This window comes from Lepisosteus platostomus, chromosome 2 (assembly GCF_059453375.1).
Source record: "Lepisosteus platostomus isolate fLepPlt1 chromosome 2, fLepPlt1.hap1, whole genome shotgun sequence".
In the NCBI taxonomy this organism is placed as follows: Eukaryota; Metazoa; Chordata; class Actinopteri; order Semionotiformes; family Lepisosteidae; genus Lepisosteus; species Lepisosteus platostomus.
In genome coordinates, this window is record NC_142612.1 from 69,241,513 (window position 1) to 69,269,007 (window position 27,495).

General features: G+C 38.4%; 3 protein-coding genes across 5 annotated transcripts; 1 reads left to right on the top strand and 2 right to left on the bottom strand.

Moving 5' to 3' along the window:
- Positions 1-407: 407 nt before the first annotated feature.
- Positions 408-3,928, bottom strand: mterf4 (mitochondrial transcription termination factor 4). The gene is made up of 4 exons (XM_088615966.1): positions 3,851-3,928; positions 2,862-3,303; positions 2,153-2,337; positions 408-1,178 (listed from the first exon to the last, which is right to left on the bottom strand). Exons 1-4 carry the CDS (start codon positions 3,872-3,874, stop codon positions 795-797), a joined length of 1,035 nt encoding a protein of 344 aa, XP_088472092.1. The 5' UTR covers positions 3,875-3,928; the 3' UTR covers positions 408-794.
- Positions 3,929-4,292: 364 nt separating this feature from the next.
- On the bottom strand, positions 4,293-20,625 carry pask (PAS domain containing serine/threonine kinase). 2 transcript variants are annotated; one of them, XM_088615994.1, is made up of 20 exons: positions 20,421-20,625; positions 19,692-19,940; positions 18,736-18,968; positions 18,020-18,190; positions 17,346-17,483; positions 16,548-16,682; positions 15,309-15,606; positions 14,524-14,702; positions 13,938-14,097; positions 13,399-13,503; positions 12,793-12,964; positions 10,695-11,773; positions 10,214-10,395; positions 9,317-9,484; positions 8,702-8,827; positions 8,177-8,311; positions 7,691-7,890; positions 6,833-6,966; positions 6,362-6,505; positions 4,293-5,862 (listed from the first exon to the last, which is right to left on the bottom strand). In XM_088615994.1, exons 2-20 carry the CDS (start codon positions 19,897-19,899, stop codon positions 5,636-5,638), a joined length of 4,194 nt encoding a protein of 1,397 aa, XP_088472120.1. In that variant the 5' UTR covers positions 19,900-19,940; positions 20,421-20,625; the 3' UTR covers positions 4,293-5,635. The 2 variants fall into 2 exon arrangements, with proteins under 2 accessions (XP_088472120.1, XP_088472108.1); XM_088615982.1 differs by having other exon boundaries at positions 10,205-10,395.
- A 184-nt stretch (positions 20,626-20,809) lies between these two features.
- On the top strand, positions 20,810-25,901 carry mul2 (mitochondrial E3 ubiquitin protein ligase 2). 2 transcript variants are annotated; one of them, XM_088616020.1, is made up of 5 exons: positions 20,810-21,219; positions 22,094-22,238; positions 22,659-22,746; positions 22,992-23,112; positions 23,488-25,901. In XM_088616020.1, exons 2-5 carry the CDS (start codon positions 22,122-22,124, stop codon positions 24,209-24,211), a joined length of 1,050 nt encoding a protein of 349 aa, XP_088472146.1. In that variant the 5' UTR covers positions 20,810-21,219; positions 22,094-22,121; the 3' UTR covers positions 24,212-25,901. The 2 variants fall into 2 exon arrangements, with proteins under 2 accessions (XP_088472146.1, XP_088472136.1); XM_088616010.1 differs by having other exon boundaries at positions 20,812-21,191.
- The last annotated feature ends 1,594 nt before the right edge of the window (positions 25,902-27,495 follow it).

Below are 27,495 nucleotides of genomic sequence, written 5' to 3' on the forward strand. Positions count from 1 at the left end.
TAGTAAATTCTACTAAATGAAATATCTGTAGTCCTCTAAATGCATGTATATTTTCTATTATACACTAGACTATATTAACATCTACTGTAAATTCCCTCTCTGTTCTCTATACAGCAGACAATAAAAGAATGATACAACTTGTTTCAATCATAAAAAGGTCTGTATAGACAGCTTCTCATTAATTTACCATCAGGCAACATGATGTTGACAACATATATTATAGCCCTACTGGACGATGAAGTCTGATGACACACCTCAGCAGTTCTCATCGGTTCTTGCTGCTGAAATAATATTCATTTCTTTTTAATGCAAATCTGTCTTTATTACATATCCCTGCAGCATGACATTTCCACTCTCTCCACTGTTTTCAGTTTCATCAAAGAAAGAGACAGAAAAATGAATGCATATGTAGTTCAGATATTGTTTATTTTAGTATAATGAAACATCCAAGCACGTTAATATCTGCTTTAAAATATACAATTTGCAAAGTGACTAAAGAATGTCAAATGTGCATCCTTTCAGATGTGCAGAATGTATATGAGGATGGAGAAAAAAAACAAGGGACAGAGCAGGAATTAAAAGTTATCTTACAACATTCCTGCCTCAGTCTTTCTCAAAAGCATTTCTCATGCTTTTATATACATATACCAACTGGAAAATCTGCATTTTACACAAACATCACGCATATCTGTCTCTTGTAGCACTCATCAGCACTGTGGTGCATTTTTGGGCTGTTGTGTTCTTCACTCTGAATTCTTCATATAAATCATGTTCTTGATTCCAGCTTGATGGTGTCATTTCTTTCTCGTCCTCCTGTAACCTGTGTGATCGCTGTCCTCACTCTCATAGCCTTCCTCTTCATCCTCCCCCTCGCTGTCCGACTCCACCTTTTCCTCCTGACTTTCCTCTTTGAGCTCTCGAGCCAGAAGCTTCCTGAAGACCTCAAACTCCTCCTGCGTTGCCCTGGCCACATCTGTGAGAAAGGTTTCCTCCGAGACCCGCAGGAATTCTTTCAGCTTGGGATTGACAACACGTGTCTGCCCCTTCTTGTCGGGAGCCTGGTAAAGTCCCAGGCGCTCCAGGAAAGCGTGCCTGAAGCGCACTTCATCCAGACAGACTCGGAAGAGCCCGGACTTGAGCATTTCTGCATGTCTGACCCCCATCCGGAAATAGGCATACTGCAGAGTGATGAGAAGGAAACAATGTGAACCCAAAGAGTACACTGCCCACAGCAAGAGTGTTTTCCCAAACACCTTGCCAGGCAGCAAAGCGGAGAATAAACATTGATAAATGTACCATAGTAAATCTGCACACCGATTTCACACCTTACCATGCACTTGCTTTGATTTCCCACTTTTTATTAAACTTCACTATACAATCCCATGTTTTGAAATAATAATCCCATGAAAATGAAGAATTTACCCCTGTGTATACATAACAGGAAGAAAATAACCCCCTCAGATATTTAACCAAGAATATCACTTATTTATTGAAATATTTAAGAGTTGTGAAATGCCTGGAGGGATGAGCGGATTCTTTATGTTTTAGACACATTCCATTGTAAGTCCAGCTAATGGCCTGGATGCTTTCTATCAAGAGCGAGTGACACATCCTTCTCTGTTCACATTCATTTATAAAAACTGACTTCCTTCCTTTTATCAATTTTGAGTCACACAGACCAGCAAGAAGGCTGTCCCGCACTGGTGGTTGAGAAACACTGCTCAATGGGTGGCCGTAAGCAAAGCTGTAAGAGTCAAACCACAGACAGACTCTACGTTTATAAACTGCACATACTGTATACACTGACAGTATATGACTGACTGCATTCATCCTCAAGATCACCTTCTCCTAACTATGTACCAGCCACAGAGAATAGGAACATTTCTACGAGAAAATGCAAGAACAGCTGGAGTGACGCATGAGGATTCCTGTTTATGTAGTGATGGTTGGGATTGGGAAATGCAACGGGATCACTGTGTCTCAAGGCCCACAAGCCACTAAATTCAACCCTAAGTGCCGAGGCTGTCTTAATCCAGAGATGCTGAAAAATTAAAACCCATTATATACAGTAGTATATAGTGTAAAACTATAGTATATAGTATACTATATTATAAAACACACAGTGTATTATCTCAGCAATTGAGGATCTCACCTGAAACTTGTATTCCACCTGGGCCATGTCCTCCAGTAGTGTGGCTGGGGAATCACGGAGGATGTCTGTGACTTGCTGCCCTGTGAAATGGCACTTCTCTTGCAGAAATCGAGCCATAGTGTTCACCCTTTTGGGGGTGAGGGTGAGGAGTTGTGGGCAGTGGCTTATCACACGCTGAAGGTTACCTAGGGCAAATCAGAAAGAGTTAACAAAAGCCAGCTAGCACAGGATATTGTCCCTCCTCTAGCCACCCTAGTGTCAAAGCGATCCTGGAAGTGCCAATATCCAGCACGTTTAGTAGGACAACCTTAAATCCCCAGCTTGTAAATGAAAAATATTATTCTGACCACTGAAGCATGCGAGTGATTCTTTCAATTAAGGATTGGATCACATGAATAGAAAAAACAACGATCCTGCAGCTATTAAAGGAAAACAGCTGCCCCATTCTAGCTTACCTGCACCAGTTAATTTATTTACTTGATCCAATTCTTCAAACACTCCAAATCTGTATAAACCGATGATGTAAGGGTGATCTTTAAGATTTCCTGGACTGTGGCTCTGCAGGACTAGAGCTAGCTGTCATGACCTAGTGTATCTCAAATATCCAGACTGTCTTGGTTTTTTTACTGCTTAAACAGGGAAACACAGCATAGTGAAACGTCACAGAAACAAAAGTGCGATAAATTAATCAGAACTACCGAGCACACACCTTCTAAAAGCCCCAGTCTGCGCAGGTTGTCTATGCGCTGTTCCATCTGGGCTCCCTTCACCAGGTACAGCTCTGGACATTTGCTCAAAATCTTCAAGATGGTGGAAGGGTTCAGCCCCAGGGCCACAAGAGTGGACAGCATGGCAAGGCGCTTAGCGGCCACACCCACTCGGTTGCCTGTTGCTCCTTCAAGAACCTCGGTGGCCTGGGCCTCGGTGAATCCCATAATAATCAGTGAGCGTACTGTCTCCTTGCAGGCCTCTTGGCCTTGAGGGGACACTTCTTGTCTGGGCAGCTCTGATGCACGTCCCTCCACATAACTGGAACAGAGTTTTCTGCACAAGGCAACTGGGTGCCCTCCCTCCCATTTTTTTAGGACCGGGCACTGAAGCTCAGAACGATGTACAACGCGTGTTTTTCTAAGAATGGACCAACGGAGCACCTGGAAAAAAAAAAGAACCATTTACCTAAAAATTAATGTAAAGTGTGTACTTTCTTACTGTGTTCAGGGTGTTCAAGGAAATATTCTACATAAAGTGCTTCCTCAGAAAACCAAAATATTTCTCAAAGGCCCAAAATTACATTGCTTTCCGTTGTAAATGTCAATTTAATTGGGGATATGCAGTGGGCTACTTTTAACTAGTAGCGTCTCACACGCGTATTTGTATCAGAATTAAATTGTATACAAATTCGATGGCATTTAGAATTTCAGACTGGCCGCTTCATTAGGCTATTATTGCTAAAGGAATAATTAAAAGCTACTAAAAAAGTGAATATATCACTCGGTTATACGCGGATAGAGTACAAATGGGATTCTTAATTGATCAAATCGTTCAGAATCTTTACCAAAGATACTGCAAAAGAATCGTAAGTTAAAATCTTCCAAAAAAACTGACTTCTACAAAAAAGACATCATAACTTCATCTAACATTAAAACTTCTGTAATAATACACATTATCTTTTAAGAATGGACAATAAACATATCGAACCTGCCGCCACAGAATTGTACTCATTGCTGTACAGCTTCCTGAACAGTCCCCTAGCAACCCGATCCCTTTTGAAATTGGTTCCACACGAAAGAATGAAGCCTATAGAATCACAGCTTTGGGTAAGACCGCAGCATGGAACCTATATGTAATATTTATTAATGTATATATAGCGTTCATGCACAACGAGATTTTCAACACAAGCAGAAATTTTAAGCAACTTGTTGAAGAACACGTTTTTAATCCTTATGAAACCGGTAGTTTTCATCCTCGCTGCAATTCTTTTGGAACATTATATGCGTGACATCAGTTAAAAAATAAGATCGTAGCATCTAATATATTAGTTTTCGGTCCATACGTATTTATAAAGCAGCTGTTTTTGAGAAAATTAATATAATGCCCTTATTTGCAGACATGCTGTTAAAAAAAATCACAACGTACAACATTCCCCTTTAATAATTTATTGTCAAGTTACAAAAATCTAAGCAGTTAAAAAAAATTATAACACATAAAAATCCAGAGGCAATATAAATACAATTCATTATTTAGGAAAAAAGGGCAGCTTTAACATTTAAAATAAGATATAGTGCATAATCCTTCTTTTACGATGAGTACCAACTCAGTGTCTTCAACACAATTTGTTCTTTGAGATGTGAATTAAGTCAAGGTTTGACCACAGACAAGAACTGAAGTGTACAGTCAGACTCAGTGCTTTGAGGGCTCAGTGTCCTCTGATTTTTTTTCCAACCTGAGCTCTGATACATTGTACATCCAATTAATTAACTGCAAAAGTTGAATACTTTTAAGTTGGTTCTGAATGGTTTTATAAGTAACTTTAAGGAAATGAGTGTTTTAAGTAATCCAATATAAAAGAACTATAGCAAAATTCTTAAGACAAAGATAATTAAATATATTTTTTTATTAATTCATTGTAAGAAAAAAAAAAGACTAGCACCTCAAGAAGAAAGAAAATAAAAACTCAGGGAAGGATATTAATTAAGGATTATACTGCACACTGTATAATAAATTAGCACCTAACATTTGTTGATTTTATAAATTAAAGATTACATCGTGTGATTTCCATAATCTTACATATTCCAGTACGTGCACTTTGTGTGGTTTTCTATCATTAGTTGAATTTTCTATATTCAGCTTCCCACAAAACAGGTCTAAAAGGAGACTTCTCAAAGCAGACCTTCAGAATGTGCAAAATGAAAGAAAATAAGCATTACATAATTCTACTTCATCAGTAAGTTAAAACACTGTCCCCAAAATGCTTCAACCCATACAGTTTTACATTTCATATTAAAAGATGTGTTGCCAGAAAGTAGTTGGAATACTAAGTTGATGAATGCAAATAACATTAAAAACAACTCACTGAATACTTATGAAATACACCTAATAAAAATAAATTAACAGATGCATTTAATCTGGATCTGTCAAGTGTCTTCAGCCTACCCATAGTCCCATCACTAAACTAACAGAAGCAAGAACTTCTTTGCATGCTAAATTTGCTTATAATGGTGGCAATCATCAGTGTGAACTTATCCAACTGTGTTTATCTATCAAAACTATTCAACTGCATTTAAAATGATCTAGATTTACTTTTCAAAGAATCATGTTATCTTATCCAACAACTACATCACTGGGGAAAGTGCACCTGTTATTTATAACAATCCCATTACATAGCACTATTATTCATTTTAATTTTATTCATTTAGATCTCCCACAGCCTATACAAAGACCATGAGCTATACACCTTTGGCATTAATTATTTCTAATCACTAATCAGTCCTCTGTAATCAAATACTTAAGAAGTTCAGTCTCCAGAGCAGCCAAGGAACCTCCTTCCTCATTATCTCCCTCTTCTTCTGCAAGTTGTGAAACATCTCTAGGAGTCTTGTCCCCTTTGGCACTTGAGAGCTTCCGGCAGCTAGTGTCTTCATTGTTCATCAGTGATTCTCCTCTGTCTTCCTGAACATTTACAGCACTAGCTACATTGTAGAGTGGAGCCTCTGTAATGGCAAGTGGGTAAAAAAAAAGAGTGGTAAAAAACATCTTTCTTGCTTCTACCGTTTTATTTCCTGCCTTTTGACAAATCGGCAGAATGTTTATGGAAGCTACATGAGTGAAGCACTTTGCTCAATGGTACAATAGCTGTGTCCCACCTAGGATTTGAACCTACAACCACATTTGTGGATTTGGGTACACAGCCCTAGTTTTACACTGCTACCCTATCTGGCATCCATGCACATCTGTTTATGCTTATGTTTTGAAACATGCTTCTATATCATTAGCCCTGTCAAATTAAACGAGTCTATTGTAGTTTTTCTTGCTGGCTTGGCTGCTCAAACCTACGAGTGATTTGAAATATTCTACCAGGGCAATCAAGAAAAAGAAACTAAGACAGATCCCAAGATACTATTTGAACATGTTTTGTAAGAAGAAGAACAAACTTCTTTAATATGGGAGTAAAAGGCCACGTTGCTACTCTGTAGTGGTTCCTGTGCTCACCTTCGCAATCTGGGCACACTTCCGACCAGCTGTACTCTGCCAGATTAATGGGCTGGCAGATCCAAGAGGAGTGCAGCAGCTCTTCCAGGGTGATTCTTTGCCTGGGGTCTGGGTGCAACAGTCCAGCCATCAGTGTGTGCAATTCTAGAGAAACAAAATGAGGGAGAAGGAAACAAAACACATAACTGGAGAGAGGCACAATCATTCCTTTCCTTTTTACAAAAAACTAAAGGGAACACACACAAGACTTACCATGGAAATTTAACAAAGTTTAAAGCATAAGGATAGAATGTATTGTTTCATAAGATCGGTGCACTTCATTTGACAAAAAATAATTGTCATCAGCTCGTTAAAGCTGAAATATTAAAATCTGTCGATTTAGCAGAGTTATATACAGCTTTCTTGCCAAATCTACGGCTGACAAATATTAAGTTTCACTATAATGCCTGGGTAATGATGCACTCTGCCCACCTGGAGACACCTCATATGGGGGTCTAAGCTGAGCCTCCAGAGTCTCCTCCCTCTCGCAGAAAGGGTTCTCACCAAACAGCAAGGTGTACAAGGCCACTCCCAGAGACCACATCTCCAGCTCGGGTCCCTCATACCTGCCATAAGAGGCCAAAGGGAAAGTGTGTTAAGATGCACAAGTAAATACAGCTAGATTCACTAAACTCATATACAGATACGGATATTCACTAATGATACTGTAGGCAGTGAACTGTTCTCTTTCCATATATGGACTTTATGAAACACAAAGGAAAAATAATCACACAGTTAAATGTTAGGAATCCAGTTAAAAATGCTAACAAGGATCAGTGATGAAAGCATACCTTTTGACTACAGAAAACATAATAAAAAGTATTTATATATGTACGTTATTCAGGTATTTGATTCTAAAATATGATATTAAGATGCCTTTAACAATACTGTAACAATAAACAAAGCAGATGTAGAACAAAAGTAATTCAATTTTGTATTTCAACCTCCATTTGTGCAATGTCAAAAGGACAACCCACAGGGGTAATGAGGCATGATTAGGACAGTTGGTCACAAAACATTTACAAATCTATTTTTCCTTTATAATGGATAAAATTGCACATCAGAATCATTCAAGACTCATTCTGAAATTCATCTTTAGATTATTATGAACAACAACTTAACTTTAAACTGAAATCTATGCAAAGTGGCAAATGACCACTGTTCAAAACATTTGGGAAAGGGGTAAACACAGGCAAGCATATCTAGACATCTTTCTACTATTGCATTAAATTACCATGTAATTTGTAATTATTGATTATGAAAACCATGAGTGAAAGATACTGTACATACGGGTTCCCCAAGAGAACCTCAGGTGAGCAGTACTCCAGGGTTCCACAGAAAGTGTAAAAGAGCTTCCCTGGCTTCAGAAATGCAGCTGAACCAAAGTCTATCAGCTTGATATGAAAGTCTGTGTTGATGATGATGTTCTCATCTTTGATGTCTCTGTGTAGGATGCCTCTTTCGCGCAGGTATTTCACAGCTGCCACCAACTAAAACACAAACATGTAGGATGCTTTTAATGGACAAAAAAAACTTGTTGAATTATCAATTGTTTAATATTATATATGCAATTGCAATTCATTCCAATCTCATCTCCTGGAAGAGGAAGAAACACACATTCTGAAGGACACTGAAGATGACACAGGAGTATGAAATGCCTTGTGTCTATCCTTCGGTTTTTGATCCTTTGTTACCTTACCTTTTTGGAAAAGGTAAGAAGAAGTCTTCTTCTACCCTCAAAAGCAGGCATTTACTGTAAGTATTGTAGACTCTCACCTGTCTGAAGATGTAACTGCCCAGTGGCTCATCCAGATGGGGCTGTCTTTCTATAAACTCAAAAAGGTCCAGCCCATCTCCATGCTTCTCCATCACCATCTGGAAGAAACTCTCATTCTCAAACACTTCCACCACCTAGGAAAGAAAACCATGATGATAATTATATTAGTGGTAGCTGAAGGATATTGAGAAGGACCCTTCAAACTGTCATGCTTGATCTGAAGATCTCATCTGTTCCTTGAAGGTTCCTTTCAATTCAAGTAATTCCCAAAATGTATCCAACACTGTAAACAAATGTCTCCTGTTCTCAGTTGTATTTCTGTTTTGCTAACGAAAATAAAGTAATCTACTGGGTCAGCTCTTTCTAAGCCAGCAACGACCTTTACTATAAATTATTTCATTACAAATTTATTATGTGGCAACCAGTAGGGTACCCAATGAACACATGCCCAACAGTGTTTGTATCAACAGTACCCCAGTCCAATTTCATTAATTTAACGTGAGCCACCCACACTGTCTCCTTACCTTGATGATATTGGGGTGCTGAAGCCTGGCTAGTATAGCAACCTCCTGGCTGACTCTACCCATATCAGGATCGTCCACCCAGCAGTCACTCACAATCTTGCTCTTTTTGATAAATTTGACCACCACCTGGGGAAAGTAGGAAATAATATGAAAAAGAAAATAAAAACAAAATCAATCAATATTTCAGATACCTGGATGAAATAGGATACATGATTAACCACAATTTATGTAATCAAATATTCTAACAAGAAAGGCTAATGAAAAACACTTTAGAATTCCCTATTGCTAGTGAGCAAATAAGCATGACATCATGGATTGTCATATTTAAAGCAATAAAGAAATAGTCACATCCTGTTTCCTCTCACACAACTGTCAAATTGTTTTAAAAGACATGCTGAAATAAGTCAGAGCAGACAGAAAAATAAGAATAGAGTATCATTTAGAATATGCAACATACTGTACAAGAAAAATTCAAACGGAGTAAGGCGGTCTACATAAAATGTTCTTTTAGGATTCCTTTTTCAGATCTGTACAGATGTCACGAAAATGAATATGTTGAACCAAAAATAGAACAGAGCCAATCCAGAACTCTGTGGCTCTGGTCATTTCATTCACCTCCTTGTTATCGGCATGTCGTCGTGCTCTCCACACAAAGCCATATGCTCCTTTGCCCACAGCACTGAGGGGTTGGTACTCCTCTTCAAATTGCCCTTCACAAGCCCGGGACTCCTCCAAGTCCTGAGAACTCCACAGCCCTTCACCTTTTGCTGTCTCTTGAATCACCTGCAATATAGACCAGCATCATAATTACCTGAACCAATCTACTCTGCTTTGGGTGAATATGTACAAAAATGGCCTGTAACAGACTGAGTCAAATATTGCTTTAGACAATAAAACATGCAAATATTTGTCTCTATTTGTTTGGTACACATTTTTACAAGGATCTGCAGGGTGTAAAGGTGATTGGAGATGTGGTGATCTGTTAGGAAGTAACTATATTTTGTTTTTGTGATCTGGGTGAGCAGATCAATTTCATTTCATTTCTTTTTTATTCATTCAGGCTGTGCAGTTGTACAGCTGATTATCTGGTTTTCTCTTTCTGTTCCAACAGTACTTTAATCTTTTCTGCTTGCTTAACATTCACTGTCAAACTATTCTATTTTACATGGATTTGAGGTTGTTAACTTTGTCAGATTATATTTAATAAGGTGCTGCTCACAGAATTATTTTTTGCATCTAGGTTTATTCCAGTATAGGAATAATTAATTGGTATTACCAGTAATTTTGGTTTTGAAATGTAGCCTAGAGTTTTCAATGTGTGCGATAACAATGCTTGCTTTGCAGGTGTCAATCCTCTTTTAATGTTCTCCATGAATCCCACTCATAGGTAGGAATAATGAAGAACAGTTTAGTTGGCGGGGATCTACTTTTATATAAAATTATATGGATGTTATATTAAAGAGGGATCTGTTTTTTGAAGACTGTTGCAAAGGTTTCAGTTACATCACTAACTTCCCCCAGGCTGATAGCAGAGGCTTCATGCAGGGAGGTGGAGCTGCTGTCCCGACTAGACAGCAAGAGTTTAAGCCTCTTTAGCGCTTCCTGTTGGGCACGATCATGGTTCCTCATCATCCAGACAAAAAAAAGCAGCTGTCCATCAGGTAGCTCCACACGACAGATTTCAAACTGCACACCTGGATTGAACAGACAGAAAAGGCACTTCTAGCTATTCCAATTGCTTTCTTTAATCTCTCATCTTTGTAAACAAATAGAACAGAACCATGTCAGAATGACTTACAGTAATAAATCCAACCTATCTTTAAATATAGTAAATTGGAATTGTTGTCTTCATCGTCTTTATGATATGTTTAATGAGACCTTCCCACTAATTTGAAAACAATCAGATTTTCTCTGAAGGAAATTAGAATAGAGATAAGAGAGCTAGTATCTTAGGAAACAGAATAGTAAACAGTCTAGAATTTGTTTTACTTACTAAGTCTGGAGCCATCTCTGTGATAGCAGTTTCCCTCAAAGTAACCTTCCAGGATTTCATCTGAAGCTACTGATGGCAACTCCTCCTTTAGTCTTTTCTTAGGGGTTGAAGTAGAGGGATCTGTCATGTGAGACTCCTGCAGATGCTTTACTTTTAACATGATTCCATCCTCTATCTCTCCTGAGCTGAAGAGAGGACTGCCACAAGGTACGTCCGAGCAAAGACCCCACTGCCTCTGCTCTCCTTCTAAGGGATTATCCATGATTATCCCACTTTGGCCAGACTCTTCACTATTAGCCTGGTTCTCGAAGCCTTCCATCTCTGGATCGGACTCTACCACATAGGGAGATGGTGTCCTGAGGAGCTCAGAAGTGGCACAGGAGGTCTGGGACAAATCAGTTGCTGGGATCTCAAGGCTGCTACTCAAGTCAAGATCTTGCAAGCCTCTAGTGATCAAATTGCCATTGAACTCCAGGTCTAGGCTGTAGCTGCCAGACTGGAAAGGAAGACAAGGTCCAAAATTTGTACCTGTGTCTTGCGTGCGGTCTGGGCCAGAATTCCCAGCCCACGTCTCACAGAAGCCAGAGGAGGATCTGCTTCCCATGGAGATAACTTCAAAGCTGGAGTTCTCTGCAGTTTTAGACACCCTGTAGTTCAAGGGATATTCCTGGTTTGTATTGGGTAATGCACCACATGTCTTGCTATGCCTCTGCTCATCTTGTGTGGGAGTCTCTGGTGACCCATGGAGCTGAACATGGCACAGAGTAGCCTTGAAATCACCTTGATCTATACCTGAGACAGATGAGATTTCAGCTGATTTCAGAGGTGCAGAATCCTGAGGGACATCTCGTTTACCAGGTACCAACATGACATTTTTGGTCTGAAGGTCTCCTGAGTTCAAGGATGACTTGAAATTATCAGTGGCTGAAAGGAGAGGACAGCTTGTATGGGACTCCTGGGAGAACTCCACTAAGGATGGGGTTTTCAGGAGTACACTGGTGATGCCGCCATCATTGCATTCAGTGCTCCTAGGGACAAACTGGGCAGCTTGGTCCACCAACTCAGCAGTGCTATCCTGCCTGTAAATAAAGGATTTCAAAACTTGTCAGAAATCAAGGCAGTGAAATTTTCACTGCAAATTAATATCAACAAGTCTGGGAATGTTTTGAAATGATTATGTTTTGTAATAATGTTTATTCTTCTTCACCAATTATCAAAAGAAGAATATCCCTGGTTCTCTTCAAGTGTTATTACTAAATGAAAATCAGGTTTTGGTCTCTCACTGCAGAAGACACAGGTCTGGTTGGACAGTAACACCACAGTTAAAAAAAAAAATGTGTGCTGCACTAGTCTCTGTACTTACAGCTGTGTCACCACCTTATAGCTTGATCCTATCAGCTCTTAGAAGCTAAACACAGCTGGGATGAAAAACTAGGTTGTTGCTGCAAGTGGTGTTGGTGAATCAGGTGGCGACACTCTTTATTCTGGAACATTACTTCTTAAACAATGTCCCACAACAGTGACCATGGACATTGTGCTATAGGAGGTCCTGACTGACTAGGTCATTAAAGATCCTGTACAATAAACTGGGGATGTTAAACCCAGCAATTTGGCTAAATTCCACTCTGGGCTTTGAATTAAAAAAATTACTGAATGAATCAATTTTCACTTTTTCACCTGATCTGCTATGTACCCAGGTTGCTGGTGCATTATAGCTAATGTACATCACCCACATCAGGTAGGTGCTACACTTTGGTGATGGATGAAATGGGCACCGTCTTATATAAGTAGCAGTTTGGTGTACTTTGGGATGGAAAGATTTTTATAAATGCAGTTATTCAAATCATTGCAATGAGCAGTACAAGTTCTCTTATGTTAGGTAGTTTAGATACAATTCAGAATTACAGAGTTTTTAATGGGCTCACTAACATAGATTAAGACGTTTCAAAGATGCCCTGTTGTTATTCTCAATCCAAATTTGGTATTTCCATTAAAAAACAATACAATTTTGCAGTACTCAACATACTGGGATTCCTGGAACAAACAGCACTCTATACTAAAGGAAAGTGTCCAATACCTTGTAATGTAAGCCACCTACCCAGTGAAGGGTGTTGAGGTCACTTCAGGGGAAGACAGTGTTGACGGGGCACTTCCCTCATTCTCCAGTCTGGCACTGGTCCCAGTAAAGATCTCTGCTGTCCTTCCAGCTGCTGTCTCTTGTTTCTCCTGCTGAACCAATGCCATGTCACCTGCCAGCAGTGGGCTGGGACCTTCAAAACACAGAAAGCACTGAGCCTGGACTCCTATCATCAATATGTTCTGGGTATGGCTTATTAAAGAAAGAAATTGGTACACCTGAATAATTCAGATCACTGGGAAATGCAATGTTTTCTAAACACAGTTAAATTATTATAAGAAATATGAAACCGAGAAGGAGAGGAACTCTATGATAAACTTCTTTCAGATTTTATATTTAGCAAATAATCATATTTACTCTAACCACTTCCAAACATTCTTGATTTCTCCTCAATAGAATCATAAAAAGCCTGGCATTTCAATTTCAAAACAATGGTCACCTCTGTCACCTCTCTTATGTCTCAAAAACAAAACATTGAGGCAGTCATAGTTTTTACAAACGCACCATTTTTCACAGCACAGCTCAGTGAAGCAAATCAATACCACCTTCAGACACAGAGGGACTCACCTTTTGTTTTCATGGGCCTGTCCTCTAATGAAATAGGAAAATTGGAAAGAACAATAGGACAGCTTCCACTGAGGGGGTTAGTCCTACCAGCAGCTTTACAAGGATCTAAATGTCAGGTTAAAGATATATGGTATGAGCAGAGAGAGCAGCTACTGACACAGGACAACACAGGTACTGGGACAGTTCATAAAACACTCTACATGCTTTTCAACACACCAGACACATAAATCTGACTGACTTCAACTGAGACCAGACTGGCTTTGTTATCTTGTCTTATTTTCTGCAATGTACAGTATTAATTTAACTTTTCACATTTAAATGCTTTATTACAATTTTCTTAAAAGCAAGATGGCAAATAAAACATGTAACCATTTTCTTTGGTTCCTTAAAGTTCTTTGTTAAGATTGTCCTCTCCCGTCATCATGCTATTTGATTGGTACGTCATAGATCTAACTTTTCACTGAATTTTTAGTTCAGAAACCAATCTGCAAATGGAAATCAGTCCCAGGGATTGATTTTATTTCAGCTGTATTTGGTACCTGTTATGCTGTTGGAAAGAGAGAGGAAATGGGGTTCCTCTCCCTCCTTTGCTCTTCTGTTCACATCTATCTGATCTGCTGACTCATCTTTGAGGGCAACATTACCATCTTCCACAGCATGTAGGCTCTCATAAAAACCAGGCATCAGAAAAGTGATACTCTGGAGGAAAAAAAAATCAGTTTATGCCCTGCATTCACAGTGATTTGTTTTAATTATTCATGTTTCTCACCTATGCTTTGAAATGACTTTAACGCTTAAATATTTCAAGGAATCAATGTAGAGTGGCTTGATATCAGATTTTATTGAGACCTACCAGGTTTTTATAAGTAAGACACATGGTGTTAATTATTGGTATGTTTGTATACCAGGATTTATACAAAATATAAACATGCAGAAAAGTTTATAAAAATGAACTACAGAAAGCTGCAATAAAGTTTCAACAGATACATGACTGAATTACATAATTCAGTTTCTGATTATTCATTTGGATCAGATATTTTCTAAAAGGTTTTCTAAAAAACGTGATTTGCAAATTGCAAAAACCGTTTTCTAAAGCGAATGTTTCAATATTTCAAAGGTTTCTACCTTTCCCACTAGTTCCGTCTTCCTATATCCAAAAAGCACCAAAGCAAAGTTGTCATTGACACTGTGGATTGATCCATCAGAGTGCAGAATTAACAGTCCACTGATAGCCGGGAAAACCCACACAGTTGCAGTGTACACTGGTCCTGAGCCTGGTAAAGTCTGACCACTGTCTTTGTTTGCTGAAGGGTGCGATATGAAAAAAAGAAAAACAATTACTTAATACCTGAACAGAATGTCAATAAATAAATGCTGCATAAGGGGTGTTTAATGACTAAAAATAAATGCCTTAATACCAACAAAGTAGACTGAAGGGCTTTGATCCTTTCACATAATAATTATTTCATACATCTATTTAATATTCTTTATGTCTATATGATTATTTTCCTGTTATGCATCATTATGTTTCATGGTTAAGCTCTATGACAGGAATGCAAATCAGTTCTCAAATATTTAAATGCTTCTTGGTATCCCACAAATTCACATTTATCTAAAATAAAGGCCTGATGACTTGGAATTGAAGCTGATATTTAATGATTATCTTTCTTTTCCAGTTTATTGTTCGCACTGATTTTCTCTAATTCTCAACCTAATATTTGTTGTTTTTGAGAAGTAATCAAAAAAAGCAAACAGGTTTCCAAATGTGTACTGTAAGTAACAAAATTAAAGTGAATTTATTAAAAATGTATTTCTATTCTGTATCAGAACACAAAATACGGAGGCTATTTACAACAGTGGCATTGCTACAGTAAATGTGTGAGGCCAAATCCAAACTTCAAAGTACATACCACAACACTGCGCCTTAAGAAGGGGAAAGGAGTGCTTCTTCAAGACTTTGCTGAATGCCACACAATCCTTAGGGTCCTCTGCTTCAGGAGAGGACCAGCTGTTGGTACACTGAAGAATCTGAGCCTCTGTTTCAGAAGGTACTGTTTTAAACTCTGGACTTCCCCAGGAGTATGCATTGCTTGACTGCTCTGTCACCTCAATTGATTCCCCACAGTCTGGAACACTCTGAAGTTTTATACTGAGTGGAAAAGTGGTACCATCCCTAGACATTCCCGTTAGCCTCTGGATTTGTAAAATCTGTAAGGTAATGCAACAGAAGAGAGCAGGATGTGTTTCAGGGTAAAGCTGCATGCATTTATCTATAGAAATGCAAATGCAGGAGAATTTCGGGCAATTAAAGTACATGTGTTATCTAGTAAATGCAGATACTGTACAGGAAAGGAAGGTAGCAAAAAACAATTATCATGAAAGAATACAAGTGTTCAATTTTACATTGCAGTTATACAGTATTTAGGGTTAAGATATATCAGAAAAATTATGAAATGTTTCTGTGTTTTATCTTTCCTACCAAGTTAGAATAGTTTTATGACTGTAGCATTATGTCTTAACTTGGTACTGATAGCAAGCTGGTTATTTGTTCAATTGGTTTATTTCTCTTGAACCCTGAACATTACACAAAAGTACTTTAATCTAATCCATTAATTAGAGTTCTTTGTCGTCTTTCTGTTCTTTGAGAAGAAAGTGACAATACAGATGCGGTCATTCTGAATATGATTAATATTAAAATATTTTAAATTCTATGCAGGTGGAATGCTGGTAAAAATGTAGCATACATATAATTAACTCTGACAAAAATGTAATTAAGTTATAGACACCGGTATGGTAAAACACCTACAATGATATTGCTAGTGGGCTATAGCAAATCTTATAACTTTATGGTACCTGAATAAAACTCGAATAATGGAAACCACTGTGCTTGTGTTGCAGTAAGTTCAAGTCAATGATCATTGGTGGTTCTAAAGTTGGAGAAATGGGAACTATTTTTAAAAATACATTTATGGGATACCAGAAAGAATAGACAAATAGGACAGTATAAGTTATTGAGTCAGACAAATAATCAATTTAGTACAGACTACAAGACAGACAATGCAGCAGCTAATTTTTACTGGTTATGGCCTAAATCTACACAAGCCGATGTCTCTTCCTCTGCGGTAACATTTAATGGTGGAGACACTGACCTTGGGTATCTGCTTGTAGTGAAGTGGGATACGGAGTGACGGAATAAGGTATGTAATGGACAACCCTATCACCTCCTCTGGATGTGCATAACCATAGAGATTGGAAAACACAGAATCACAGGACTGGATCCATCCCTGAAATAACACAACATATATTCCAGAATATTAAATGGTTTTATATTTCCATTAGTTTAATTAATGTTTGACAGAGACTTGGTGCAGCAACATTTATAACACAGCTGTTTCTATATAACTATTAAAATGTTACAAATGAAATATGCATTTGACCATGTTAATTTGTTTGCTAGTAGCTAATCGATGAAAGGATCTCTACTACTCATTTTCTGAAGGCTTCCAATGAAGCAGGTTCAGCAAAAAGATTTATCAGATTTTGTGCCACATACCCTTTTATGAAAAGTGCCTTTATTACTTCTACCACCATCTACTCAATGATGCTATTGAGATACAGTACAATATGTAGTCTAACCAAATGCTGGTTGCACATAAATCCAATGGAATAAGTTTCATAGTGAAAAAAGAGTAAATGATTAGGACAGAATCTACATTGTGAATGTGCAATAGTTCAAAGAAATTAAAAAAACGTTAGTGAATTGATATGAAGGTATCAAGTAGGGTAGCACCTTTAAACAGGTACGTTCAAATTGCTTCTTGCTTCTACACATTAGATTACAACACAGTTATCTTGCAAAACATGTTTTTTTTATATTAAAACACATATCTCCAAAATAGTTTAAATATTTACAACTAATCGGGTTTGTTGTTTTTTTGCTTACTTACATCTTGTGTGAAGGACACATGAGCAGATATTCTCTGCACTGGTTCCATCACCACCAGACAGCGGTTGCCCTCATGGGTCAGTCTGTGGGCCCATACAGATACAGGGATCTCACTGCCAGACCTGCTCACTATATCAACCTGTAAAATATGGATTCTTCGGAACATTAAACACTGCTGTAATCTACAAACTACAAACTCTTAAGAATAAAATTATAGTTTATAAACTTTATTTTCTTCCAATTGCTAAAAACAAGATATCAGCACCTTGCATTTCTGCCTGCAGGAAAAGTGATGCTTAAATCTAAAGACATTGATTCATATCTTAAAGATACTTTTATACAGAAAAAAGGGCGTGAATATTTCAGACACTCGAGTCTTTTATCTATAATTCTTATATGTGTGCCATTAGAACTAATTATAAGTTAAATTTTACATGGTCGTCTAGCATATCACCTCTGGATTTTAGTTCACCTTAAATTTGAAAACATTTGAGAACATTTCTTTCACTTATTTTATTATGTTTATATTTACAATACTTAGAAATCACGCACAATATTAATGGAATACTCAGCAAATTAGAACAAAATCCTACAGTTAAAGGCTTTAGAAATTAAGATAAAAATATTAACAACCAACATATAAAACAGTATACTGTATACTGGGGAATACACTACCACTTTTCCTGAGACCATGACCAGATTTCCATTAGTCTCCAGATGCTCCTCCCCCAAAGCTTCTTCAAGAGTTTGACTGGTCTTCTTTAAGAGACAGGATAGCTTTAATCCAATCAGATCCTTGCTGCTGTAGTCAAACAATTTACAAGCCACATCATTGGCAATGAGTATCTTTAGAAAACAAAATGGAAAAAATTAGAAACACATTCAGGTACAGTTTGTATCAGAAAGATCTCCGCAATACATTTCAGAAGAAACCTTTCAAAAATCAGCAATGATTAAGAAGTTCTGTAACAGATCAGCATGTAGCTGAATCAACATGCAGAATATTAAGGAGTTATTCCCATCCAAGTGGTCTCAATTTTAACATTTAGGAGATAATGGACACTTTTTCACCTCGGAACAAGCCTGCCACGTTATTACTTAGTTCATACTTTGCAAAAAACGATGTTTCTCATTCTTTTTGCTAATTTTTCTTCCCTTTTCAAACTCAAACTGGAAATACTTTCACAGATCTACATATAGTGTCATGATAAAGTCATATGACTGGATAGTTTGTATGAAACGTAACCTGTGCTTCTCCAAGAAATTACATATAGATTCTTGTCCAGCAAAACTTAAAAGTAACCGATAAATTAAGGTGCATCATTAGTGTGATTCATTGCTATTAAACAGTGTAAGCATTCAAATAATGGCCAGAGAAGACACCAGTGTACCTCTGTGGTTGTCATATCAACAGTGAGAATGGCCTTATTGGGGTTGTGAAAGGTAGGCAGCGCTGAGTGGCTGAGTCCTTCCCGGGCCAGATGCTTGAACAGAGAACAACTGGGTATATTGCTGAACTCAGACTGGGACAGAGAACCAGAAGCTGTTTTGGAACAGGACAGGTCAGACAGCTGAATGTTCCGCGCAGCTACTGAGTTGAAGCAGAAAGAGTTCAGACCTTCTCCTGGTATTCAAGATAGAAGCAAGGTTTCAAACCCATTGGTAAGGACACATGAAAACAAAGACAACAGAAAGAATTTACTACTCATTTTCAATCAAAAGACAATGTGAATGTTATTAACAGTGTGTTAATCATGTTTCAAATTTGGCTTACGAAACCTGTTTTTGTTTAGATTTTTCAGCAAAAGCAGTTACACCAGTGAGTGCACAGTCTGTACTGTATTTGAACAGTATTCTATGAAAAACTCAAAATCACAATCTAAACACAGAACTTTGAAACTAAAGGAACAATGGCTGAGTTGCATAACCACCTGTGCTTTCAGCTAGAATACCCTAAATATCAACATAAGAACAACACTGACCTAAAAAAACATGAAAGTATGTTATAAAGCCTTATATCATACAGGCTGGCTGCTTCCATAAGCACAGAAAATGATATGAAAAACATTACGTATGCAAACATATGGACATAATGTGTTTTTTTATAAAGCAATTTAGTTTACTCTCCACATGAAATGTAAAATAGTTTTAAGTTTGCAGTCCTGTAACCTTATAAGGCTTTAAGCTGAACTGCTCTCAAATATGTATTTTTGCACTTGCATGAAATGCTATAGGTTGCACAATCTCTCACCTAAAGATTTGACCTCAAGTTTAAATCAGTCTACTTCTACAACATAACAAATCCTTCTCTTGGGCTATGTTCCAAGAGATTTGCAAGCTCTCTGACCTGTGATGGATCTACTCGTCATGAAGAGTTGAGGTGGCCAGCGCCTGTGGCGGCCTGCCTTCCTGGCACATGGGTAGGACTTGTTGAGGTCGAGGGATTCGTCAAGTGGGAGAGGAACCGCATTCTCAGAGGTGACTCCGCAGAAGGAGGTCCACCTGAGAGGTGAGCCCAGCTGCTCAGAACAGCTCAGAGCTTGCAGGGACACCATTCTCTACAGGCCAGAGACTCCAGTGTACCACCAGCCCTGCGCTAAAACAAAAATAGTGTTTTTTGAGTTATACTCCATCTTTTGTTGTTATGCGTTATTCTCCCGCTTTGAAACATTCTAAGTATTTTGCATGATATTATAATATATATGTCTATAACTGGCTACTGTACATTGTTATTGAGCATTGCTACAAAAAGAGCAAGGATTCAAACGTCAGAACATAGCCGTGTGGGTCCGTCTTTTGCCTGGCCTTTGGAATATGTCCACAGAATATTTATTGTACTTTAATAGTTTATTAACATTAATTAAGTGGAGGCAGCAGTACCACAGACAATAAACAAGATCAAATATATTATGTCTTTCATAGACTACGTCTAATCTAGCCACGGACTTTTTTCGTACTCTCTACAGTAGGACTATCACAAGCACTTACATGGATTCACTGAAATGAACAGTAAATTATCACGGTAGGTTGTATTTATTTCCATTGTGTTGAACGATACTAAATTTCAAATACTCACTTGATTTACGCCAAGATTCACTTCTCCGAATGGTCTACTAGCACTCCAGGTTAACACTAAATTAAACATCAGATTGAAAACACCTTTCTTAAACGTGCCAGGCACCACACACAACATTCACTAAAATCCTTTTATTTTCCTTCTCTGACAAGAAAAGCAATATTTCTAACCGCGTTCTGTCTCAGCCCGCGCGGGACCATTTGAGCACAAAACGATGACATAAACACACCAATCACATGGCTATGTTTTTGTAACAGACGGGAGTATTAACAAATACGGCTTCGCAGTAGGCGGGACATAGATGTGTTTCAACATGGCGCACCCGTTTCCTTGGAGACGGGCGTGGTAGATTAAGGGTATTATAAACAAAACTGCACCAAAGAAATTTAGAAGGAGTTCGCCACCTGGGTTCCATTGTCAATTTAGGTGGCACGCCGTGGAGTGGGTTCAAATGCCAGAGGAAATGTTTCATTAGTTGTAGAGTCCTTGCCGCAATAGGATAACATAAGATCGATGTTTTGAAAATCATTGCTACTTTCTTGACATAGAAAATCTACATTGTGTAGAAAAACAGAAAGCTTAACTTGGATATTTTCCGATTCGGATTTTATTTAGCTTTCCTGTAATTTATGATCATGGTCAAACCTGTTTAAATTTATCGCAGCGCATATTTCTTGGTCACATGACTAGGGACACTTCAGCGAACATCTATCATGTGATTACATCAAACATGGAGTTATCAGGAACTAAGGAGCTCAGCATATTATAAAGGTTTGAGGATTTTATTTAAAGGTTAAAGGTTAGTTTAAGAGTTCATCGAAATAATTAGTGATAACGTTGCACAATCATTTTTGGTTTAGTCACTTCATCCAGTTTTACGTCTTTTGCTGTTAGTATTAGTTAAACTTTGAGAAGTGCGTATTTTTAATACCTATGTCCTCTCTATGAGACTGGTGTGTGCTATCAGTGAATATTAGTTATTGAATACGAACATTTTTACTATTGATTGAATTTATGGCTGAACGACGATCTGGAACGGAGGTTATCAGTCGTTGATTGGCCCCATATTTAAAAAGAAAGTTTGATAATATTTCGAGTAGTCTTGGGTTTAATTCATAGAAATTAAAGCGATTACTACTTTTTTAACCAAAGTTTCAAAAGCATGAAGAGGTAGAAAGAAGTATTGTTTGTGGGCGAGATTTAGTAACAACAGTTAAAAACAAAGTTTTGTGTTATGATTTTTAATCACATAAAGTACGATTACCATGTGCATTTATAGCATGTGTCCATTGTGCTCGACATTGTCATTGCCTCAAACATTTTGTTTGAAAGAAAAAATATCTTGTTGAGAGCTCATACTTTCACTTTAAAAGGAGTAAAGTAAATGAAAACAACAGACCTTAATGCAACATCCATTAAATACAAAGCAATTATATTATTTACCAGAAGCCTGGACAAAATGTACAGATGACGAAAAGGCAAAACCCAAACAAGCCGATTCAATATATAGAATAATAGCATCTGGGTCAGTGAAAACTTTCAATTGAGATGATCCGTTTGAAAGCAGATGAATAAGAGTCTTGGAACAATAGCAAATTAATTGTGTGGCAACTTCAACAGCTTCCCTTTTTATTGTGTTTCTCATATTTCTTATTCTTCTGTACCATCTTCAGGGGGTAAAAGAGATTTGATCACTGGAAGATGGAAGGAATTCCCTTGAGGACACTGGATCTTGTGTGTCTGGGAACCAGTGTTGCATTCTCAGGGTTGTTCTACTATATCTACCGGAAGAAGAAGAAAACCGTGGACACACTGAAGGTTCTCTCTTTGTTTTATAGATAAGGAGATGCAGCATAACAAGGGTCTCATAAGGATCCCTCATATTGAAGCCATTACAGTTAAACTAGAATTGGATGAAATGTGTAACTGGTGTTCAGTGAAGCTGATGTAGCGCTCAGAGTTTAGCATTTAAAAATACATATTAAACAAAAACTTGTCTTCGTCTGAATAGATCTGTAGAGGCAGAGTAGTGAATTACAGTACCTATCTGGAGGACTGAATGTGATTTGGATTAAAAAAGGTAGCTGGAATATCTGTATTTCATTTACATAATCATTTTAACAGCTATCTCTCAATATTAAAATGGTTTTGATTACTGGGGAGCAGCTATAGAAAAAACTGTGTTTTTCCTTCTCTGTTTTAAACCATTCCTTCTTTCTTTTTGCCTTTGCTTTCTAGGAGGCTCCACAGATGCGTCTGGATGAACAATTGGCCGACATTTTAAACGCAGCACCTGGAAAATGTCTCCAGTATGTTGTTATTGAGGGTAAGCTGCAGCTTTGATTTTGAATCTTTCAGTAAAATGCATTAAATCACAGACCTAAAGACGGGATGTTTTTGATAATTCAGGCTTCTGCTGGGGGAGGTGATACGATGGATTAGTTCACTAATATTTCAATTTTACATCAGGAAATAAGTCACACCTCTCACAGCTGCCGCACTAGTTCAGATGGCACAAAACCAAGCCTCCATTTAACAAATTCAGTATTTTGTTCTTCACATTCCCTTCAGGGACAGTGCAGCCTGCTGGAGAAACCCTCAGGAGTCAGTTCCAGGAGGGCAGCCTAGGAGTGGTGCAGAGACTTGTTCTGAAGGAGCACAAGCTGGTGTGGAACAGCCTGGCACGTGCCTGGTAGGTAGTTGTACCACCACATGACTTTTGGTTTTAGAGATACAGGATGAAAACCTTGGGTACAAGTTAAATGTTTTTTTGTAAGATCTCTAACAGTATGTAGGACTTATGATACACAAATGACCCCACTGTAAGTAAGTTAAACAGTGTGACTTAGAAGAATATCCAGTGGCTTTGGCATATTTGTAAAGTTTGTGGATGTTCTTTTAGAATTGGATTCAGACATTGTCTAGAGAGTTTTTCAGAAATGACCTAGGTAAAGGCTTTCAGTTCATAGATTTGAATAGTATCTATCCATGCCTTTTTCATTGTTTTATTTCGACAATAATTCAAACGTAAAACACACCTAACCTGTCCTCTGTCACTGTCGTCTAGGACGGACAGCGAGAGGATTTTACATCAAAGGATCAACATGGTGCCCTTTAATCTCGTGGGCTCTGGGAACGCAGCAGTGCGGGTGCTGTGTCCTTTGGAAGCATCAGGGCTGGAGATGGAGATTGTGCACGAGAAGTTTCACCAAGCCAGCTATGGCTTCACAGACCTCATTGGCCAGTACCTGAGCGGAGAGAAGCCCAAGGGCCAGCTGGAGACGGAAGAGATGCTCAAGGTGGGTGCCACCCTGACAGGGGTGGGGGAGCTGATCCTGGACTCAGACAGAGTTCTCAAACTGAGGCCTCCGGCTGACGGCTCCGAATACTTCCTCACCACCTCTGACTTTCATACCATGCTGGTGGAAGAAGAAGGGCGAGCCACCATTTGGCAGGTCCTGGCGTCCATCTGCGCCCTGGCAGGGGTGGCAGTGCTCCTGTGGGTGGCCAGGAGGTACTACAGACACCTGCGAGAGAAGTGGGCCCGGGAGGAGCTGCGCAGGCAGTTTGAGAGGATGGGCCCCAGCCGGACTGCCCCCCAGGGGGAGCTGGAAGATGCAGAGTCCCTGGAGAACGCCTGTGTCATCTGCCTGTCCAACCCCCGCAGCTGCGTCCTGCTGGAGTGTGGCCACGTCTGCTGCTGCTTCAGCTGCTTCCAGTCCCTGCCTGTGCCCACCTGCCCCATCTGCAGGCAGCCCATCGTAAGGGTGGTGCCTCTCTACCAGGCATGAGACCAGGCGAGAGCGTCAGTATCTCGAGATGCCTTAAGTCTTGACCTTGTTGTTTCCATTCTTAATTCTGCAGCCGTATTTCTGGAAGTAAGGGTAACAAAACGAAAAGACATAATAAATTATTCCTCTAGAAAAAAAAGATGTTACGGACTATATAATTCTTATTTATAGAACAAGTTCTACGACAAGCTGCTGTGGCTCAAATACAGTAGGTACTTCGTGCAATTGTTGTAAAAATGGAAGTTGAGGAAACAGTAAAGAGATGGAAGATAATGACAGTTATGAATGGGTAATTGCAGAACATCATTTCCTGGTGTTCACAGTATGAACAAATCATAGAGAATAAAGATCTGATTCTTTTTTCTGGAATGCCAGCAAGTCATTTCATCAGAGAGGCCCATCTACATCCTAAACTGTTTGTTCAAAGCAACAGGAATCCCCCATAGGAGTTTCAGTATGTTATCAGACTCATTCTGTCACATATGGACTAGTGAGACTAAGGAGGTGAACCATATTACTACTTATTTAAATATTTTCTGGTGGTAGCAAAATATGCTTTACAAAATATTACAAAATCTGCCATCAGACATTCAAACATCTGCTTGAGTACAGTCATTTGCCATTGGGAGTGCACCATGATTAAGATTATTGATAGGGGGTATTGAGGCTAAACTGGTATTCACAAAGATGCTGGGTTTTACTTTATAAAACAACCCTGAACTGCTGTGATCTTTTCAGGTGCTTTAAACTGCTCGGTTTTAGTATAATCACAGTATTATTTTGAAAATAATCAGAATTTATGATTATTTTAAAAATGTTCTCAATTGAGACTTTAAAGAAGCACAGTAACGGGTATGCTTGCCAGTACTATCAACACTGTGTTAGAAGTGCTTTCTCTTTCATTTTTCAAAAATCTCCAACTTAATGAGGTCTTCAATTTAAAACGTCCCAGGGGAGTGATCTAGTTGCAGCACTCAAGAATAACTCCTACAGGCAAGCTGTGCCATCCATTTACTACAGCCAGAAAAGCACAGTGGCACTACTCAGTTAACTAAGCATTGCTGGATATGATGAGGAATTACATTGCACTAGTGTCCTCCAAATGCTGACCAAGCATGTGTAAGATTTGGTGTTGTCACTGATGGTGTCTGTGTTCTGCATACATTTGAGGATTGTGCTCCAGAAATAAGTGAATTCTTTGGCAGTATGCATAAGTCAGGAGATACACAAGATTTTTTTCTTAGTTTTCACTGGCTAGCCTGTGTCATTTGGAGTTGTGGTCTGGGGCAGGTTAAGTAACAATTGCCTTTTCCAAATTGAAGAGGAATGTATAAAATAATTTAAAAAACAGGCTCCAGAACCAGAATTGTTTTTTACAGTTAGATGAAGATCTTGAAATGTGAAGCAGCATGAAAGCAGTGAGCTGTATGAGTAGGATGTGATAGCACTGAATGACAGAATGAGAGAGACTGCTGTGCTTCATGCAGAAGGTGAGGATGCACAATGAATCTAATGCATTTGCAAATGTTTTTTTGCACCTGCATTTTCAATAATGAACACGATTAAAATAAGACAATGAAAGACTGACTTGTGATAAAATTTACTGTACTGTTATGGTAATAGACCATGTTGTTGGTCAACATGATTGAAAATGGAAATAGAGGAATTAAAAGAAAATCCCCAGTCTTAATCTGCCTTTTCATTTTGAGAGAGTGTTTGTGGCTGGGAGACATTACTACTGTATATAACAGAAGAAAATGTTTAAAGAAGGAAGATGTTTCAAGAAGAAAATGTTTAAAGAAAAGTTAATATACAAAGACAGTAACTGATGTGTGCACTCCAAGCAAAACTATACTGAATGCAATATAAAAGCATACAAATATGGGGGACAGCATTTAGAGGAATTTCAGAATGGTCAGAAACAATATAGAAAACAAATGGTTTCCAAAATAAGCATTTATTTGTACTTTGCAGTTCAGCAAAGTCTACATAAGAAGTTCCTGGTGCTGACATGAGAAAAGAGGGGGCAGAGGACAACACGCATACAACAGTAATGCAGTTGAGCAGGTGGAAGCCAAATGACTCTGTCATTCCTATTGTAGGTCACAGAGGACAGAGCAGTCCAAGTATAACAGCAGCAGCTGTGGGACCCGGGTAGCAGTCACCTTCAGGAAAAGTTCACATCATATGTACACTGTAGCAACTGTGTTCCCTAGCAAGGGATTTTTCTCTGGCACTTTCTTATTTACCAGATCCACATTTGGTATTGGTTTCTTCTACTTTGTGCAGTCTACATAAGACGTTCTGAATCTGCGTTTTCATAGTGTACTTTACCTAGTGGGAAATTAGATCAAACCAGCTAGATTTTACCAGTCGTGCTTTTGTTATTTAACATTTCTGTTAGTGATCTTATTGGAATTCTCTCTTGCGCAGTTAATGATGGGAATGGAAGTCTAGGCTAATGGGAGTTGGGAATCCACACTTCATAGTTCAGATTGTGAATGAAGAACATTGTACAAGTATAGGGTTAGGATGTCAAAAAGGTGTTATGAAACGTGTTCCGAATTCAGAAATGTTTCTTGTTATTCACGAAGTGTCCACAAGGGGTCCCCATGTGATAAGTTTCACCGCTTACGGAGTGAGAGTTTTGGATAAGGTTAAATTATCCTTTTCAAAGACAACCAACATCTCTACAAACAGTGTGAATCTTTGTAACTTCACAGGTTGTGTCATCCCTTCTTTGCAGCACTTCAGAAAAACAAGGTGGTAAAACAACTTCTTTTGTTTTCATTTTAAGCATCACAAGACAAGCTATTGTTTTTCTTTGTTCTTTCCCACATTTTAAGCATCTGCCTGAGGTAGAGTTCATTGCTCCTTTAGGGTTCTGAATTAAAAAGTCACTTAACAAGGAAACGTCATTACCTTTTGCTACAGGTTGAGTATGTCACTTTTATTCACTAGCTTCTGGGAATTTCACCCTGAAGAGTTTGGAGTTCTTTGCAACTTTTTCTGTACTGTAGTAAACATTTTTGTTCTTGGCAACAAAAACAATTATCAAAAATTCTCAGAAAGTGTGATTTCAAATATAATATGATTTTAATGCTTTTATTTGCTGGACAATGCCTTTAATGCTGCTCAGTCTCTTGTAAAGAATGCCTTCCCTGTTTTGTGATAATGGTTTTGCAATTTCATGTTATGGGGAATGAACCCACTTATGAAGTATTTGAGGTTCATCCTTGGTACTTATTTGTTAAAGAAGCTAGGATTACAGATTTTTGTAAAAA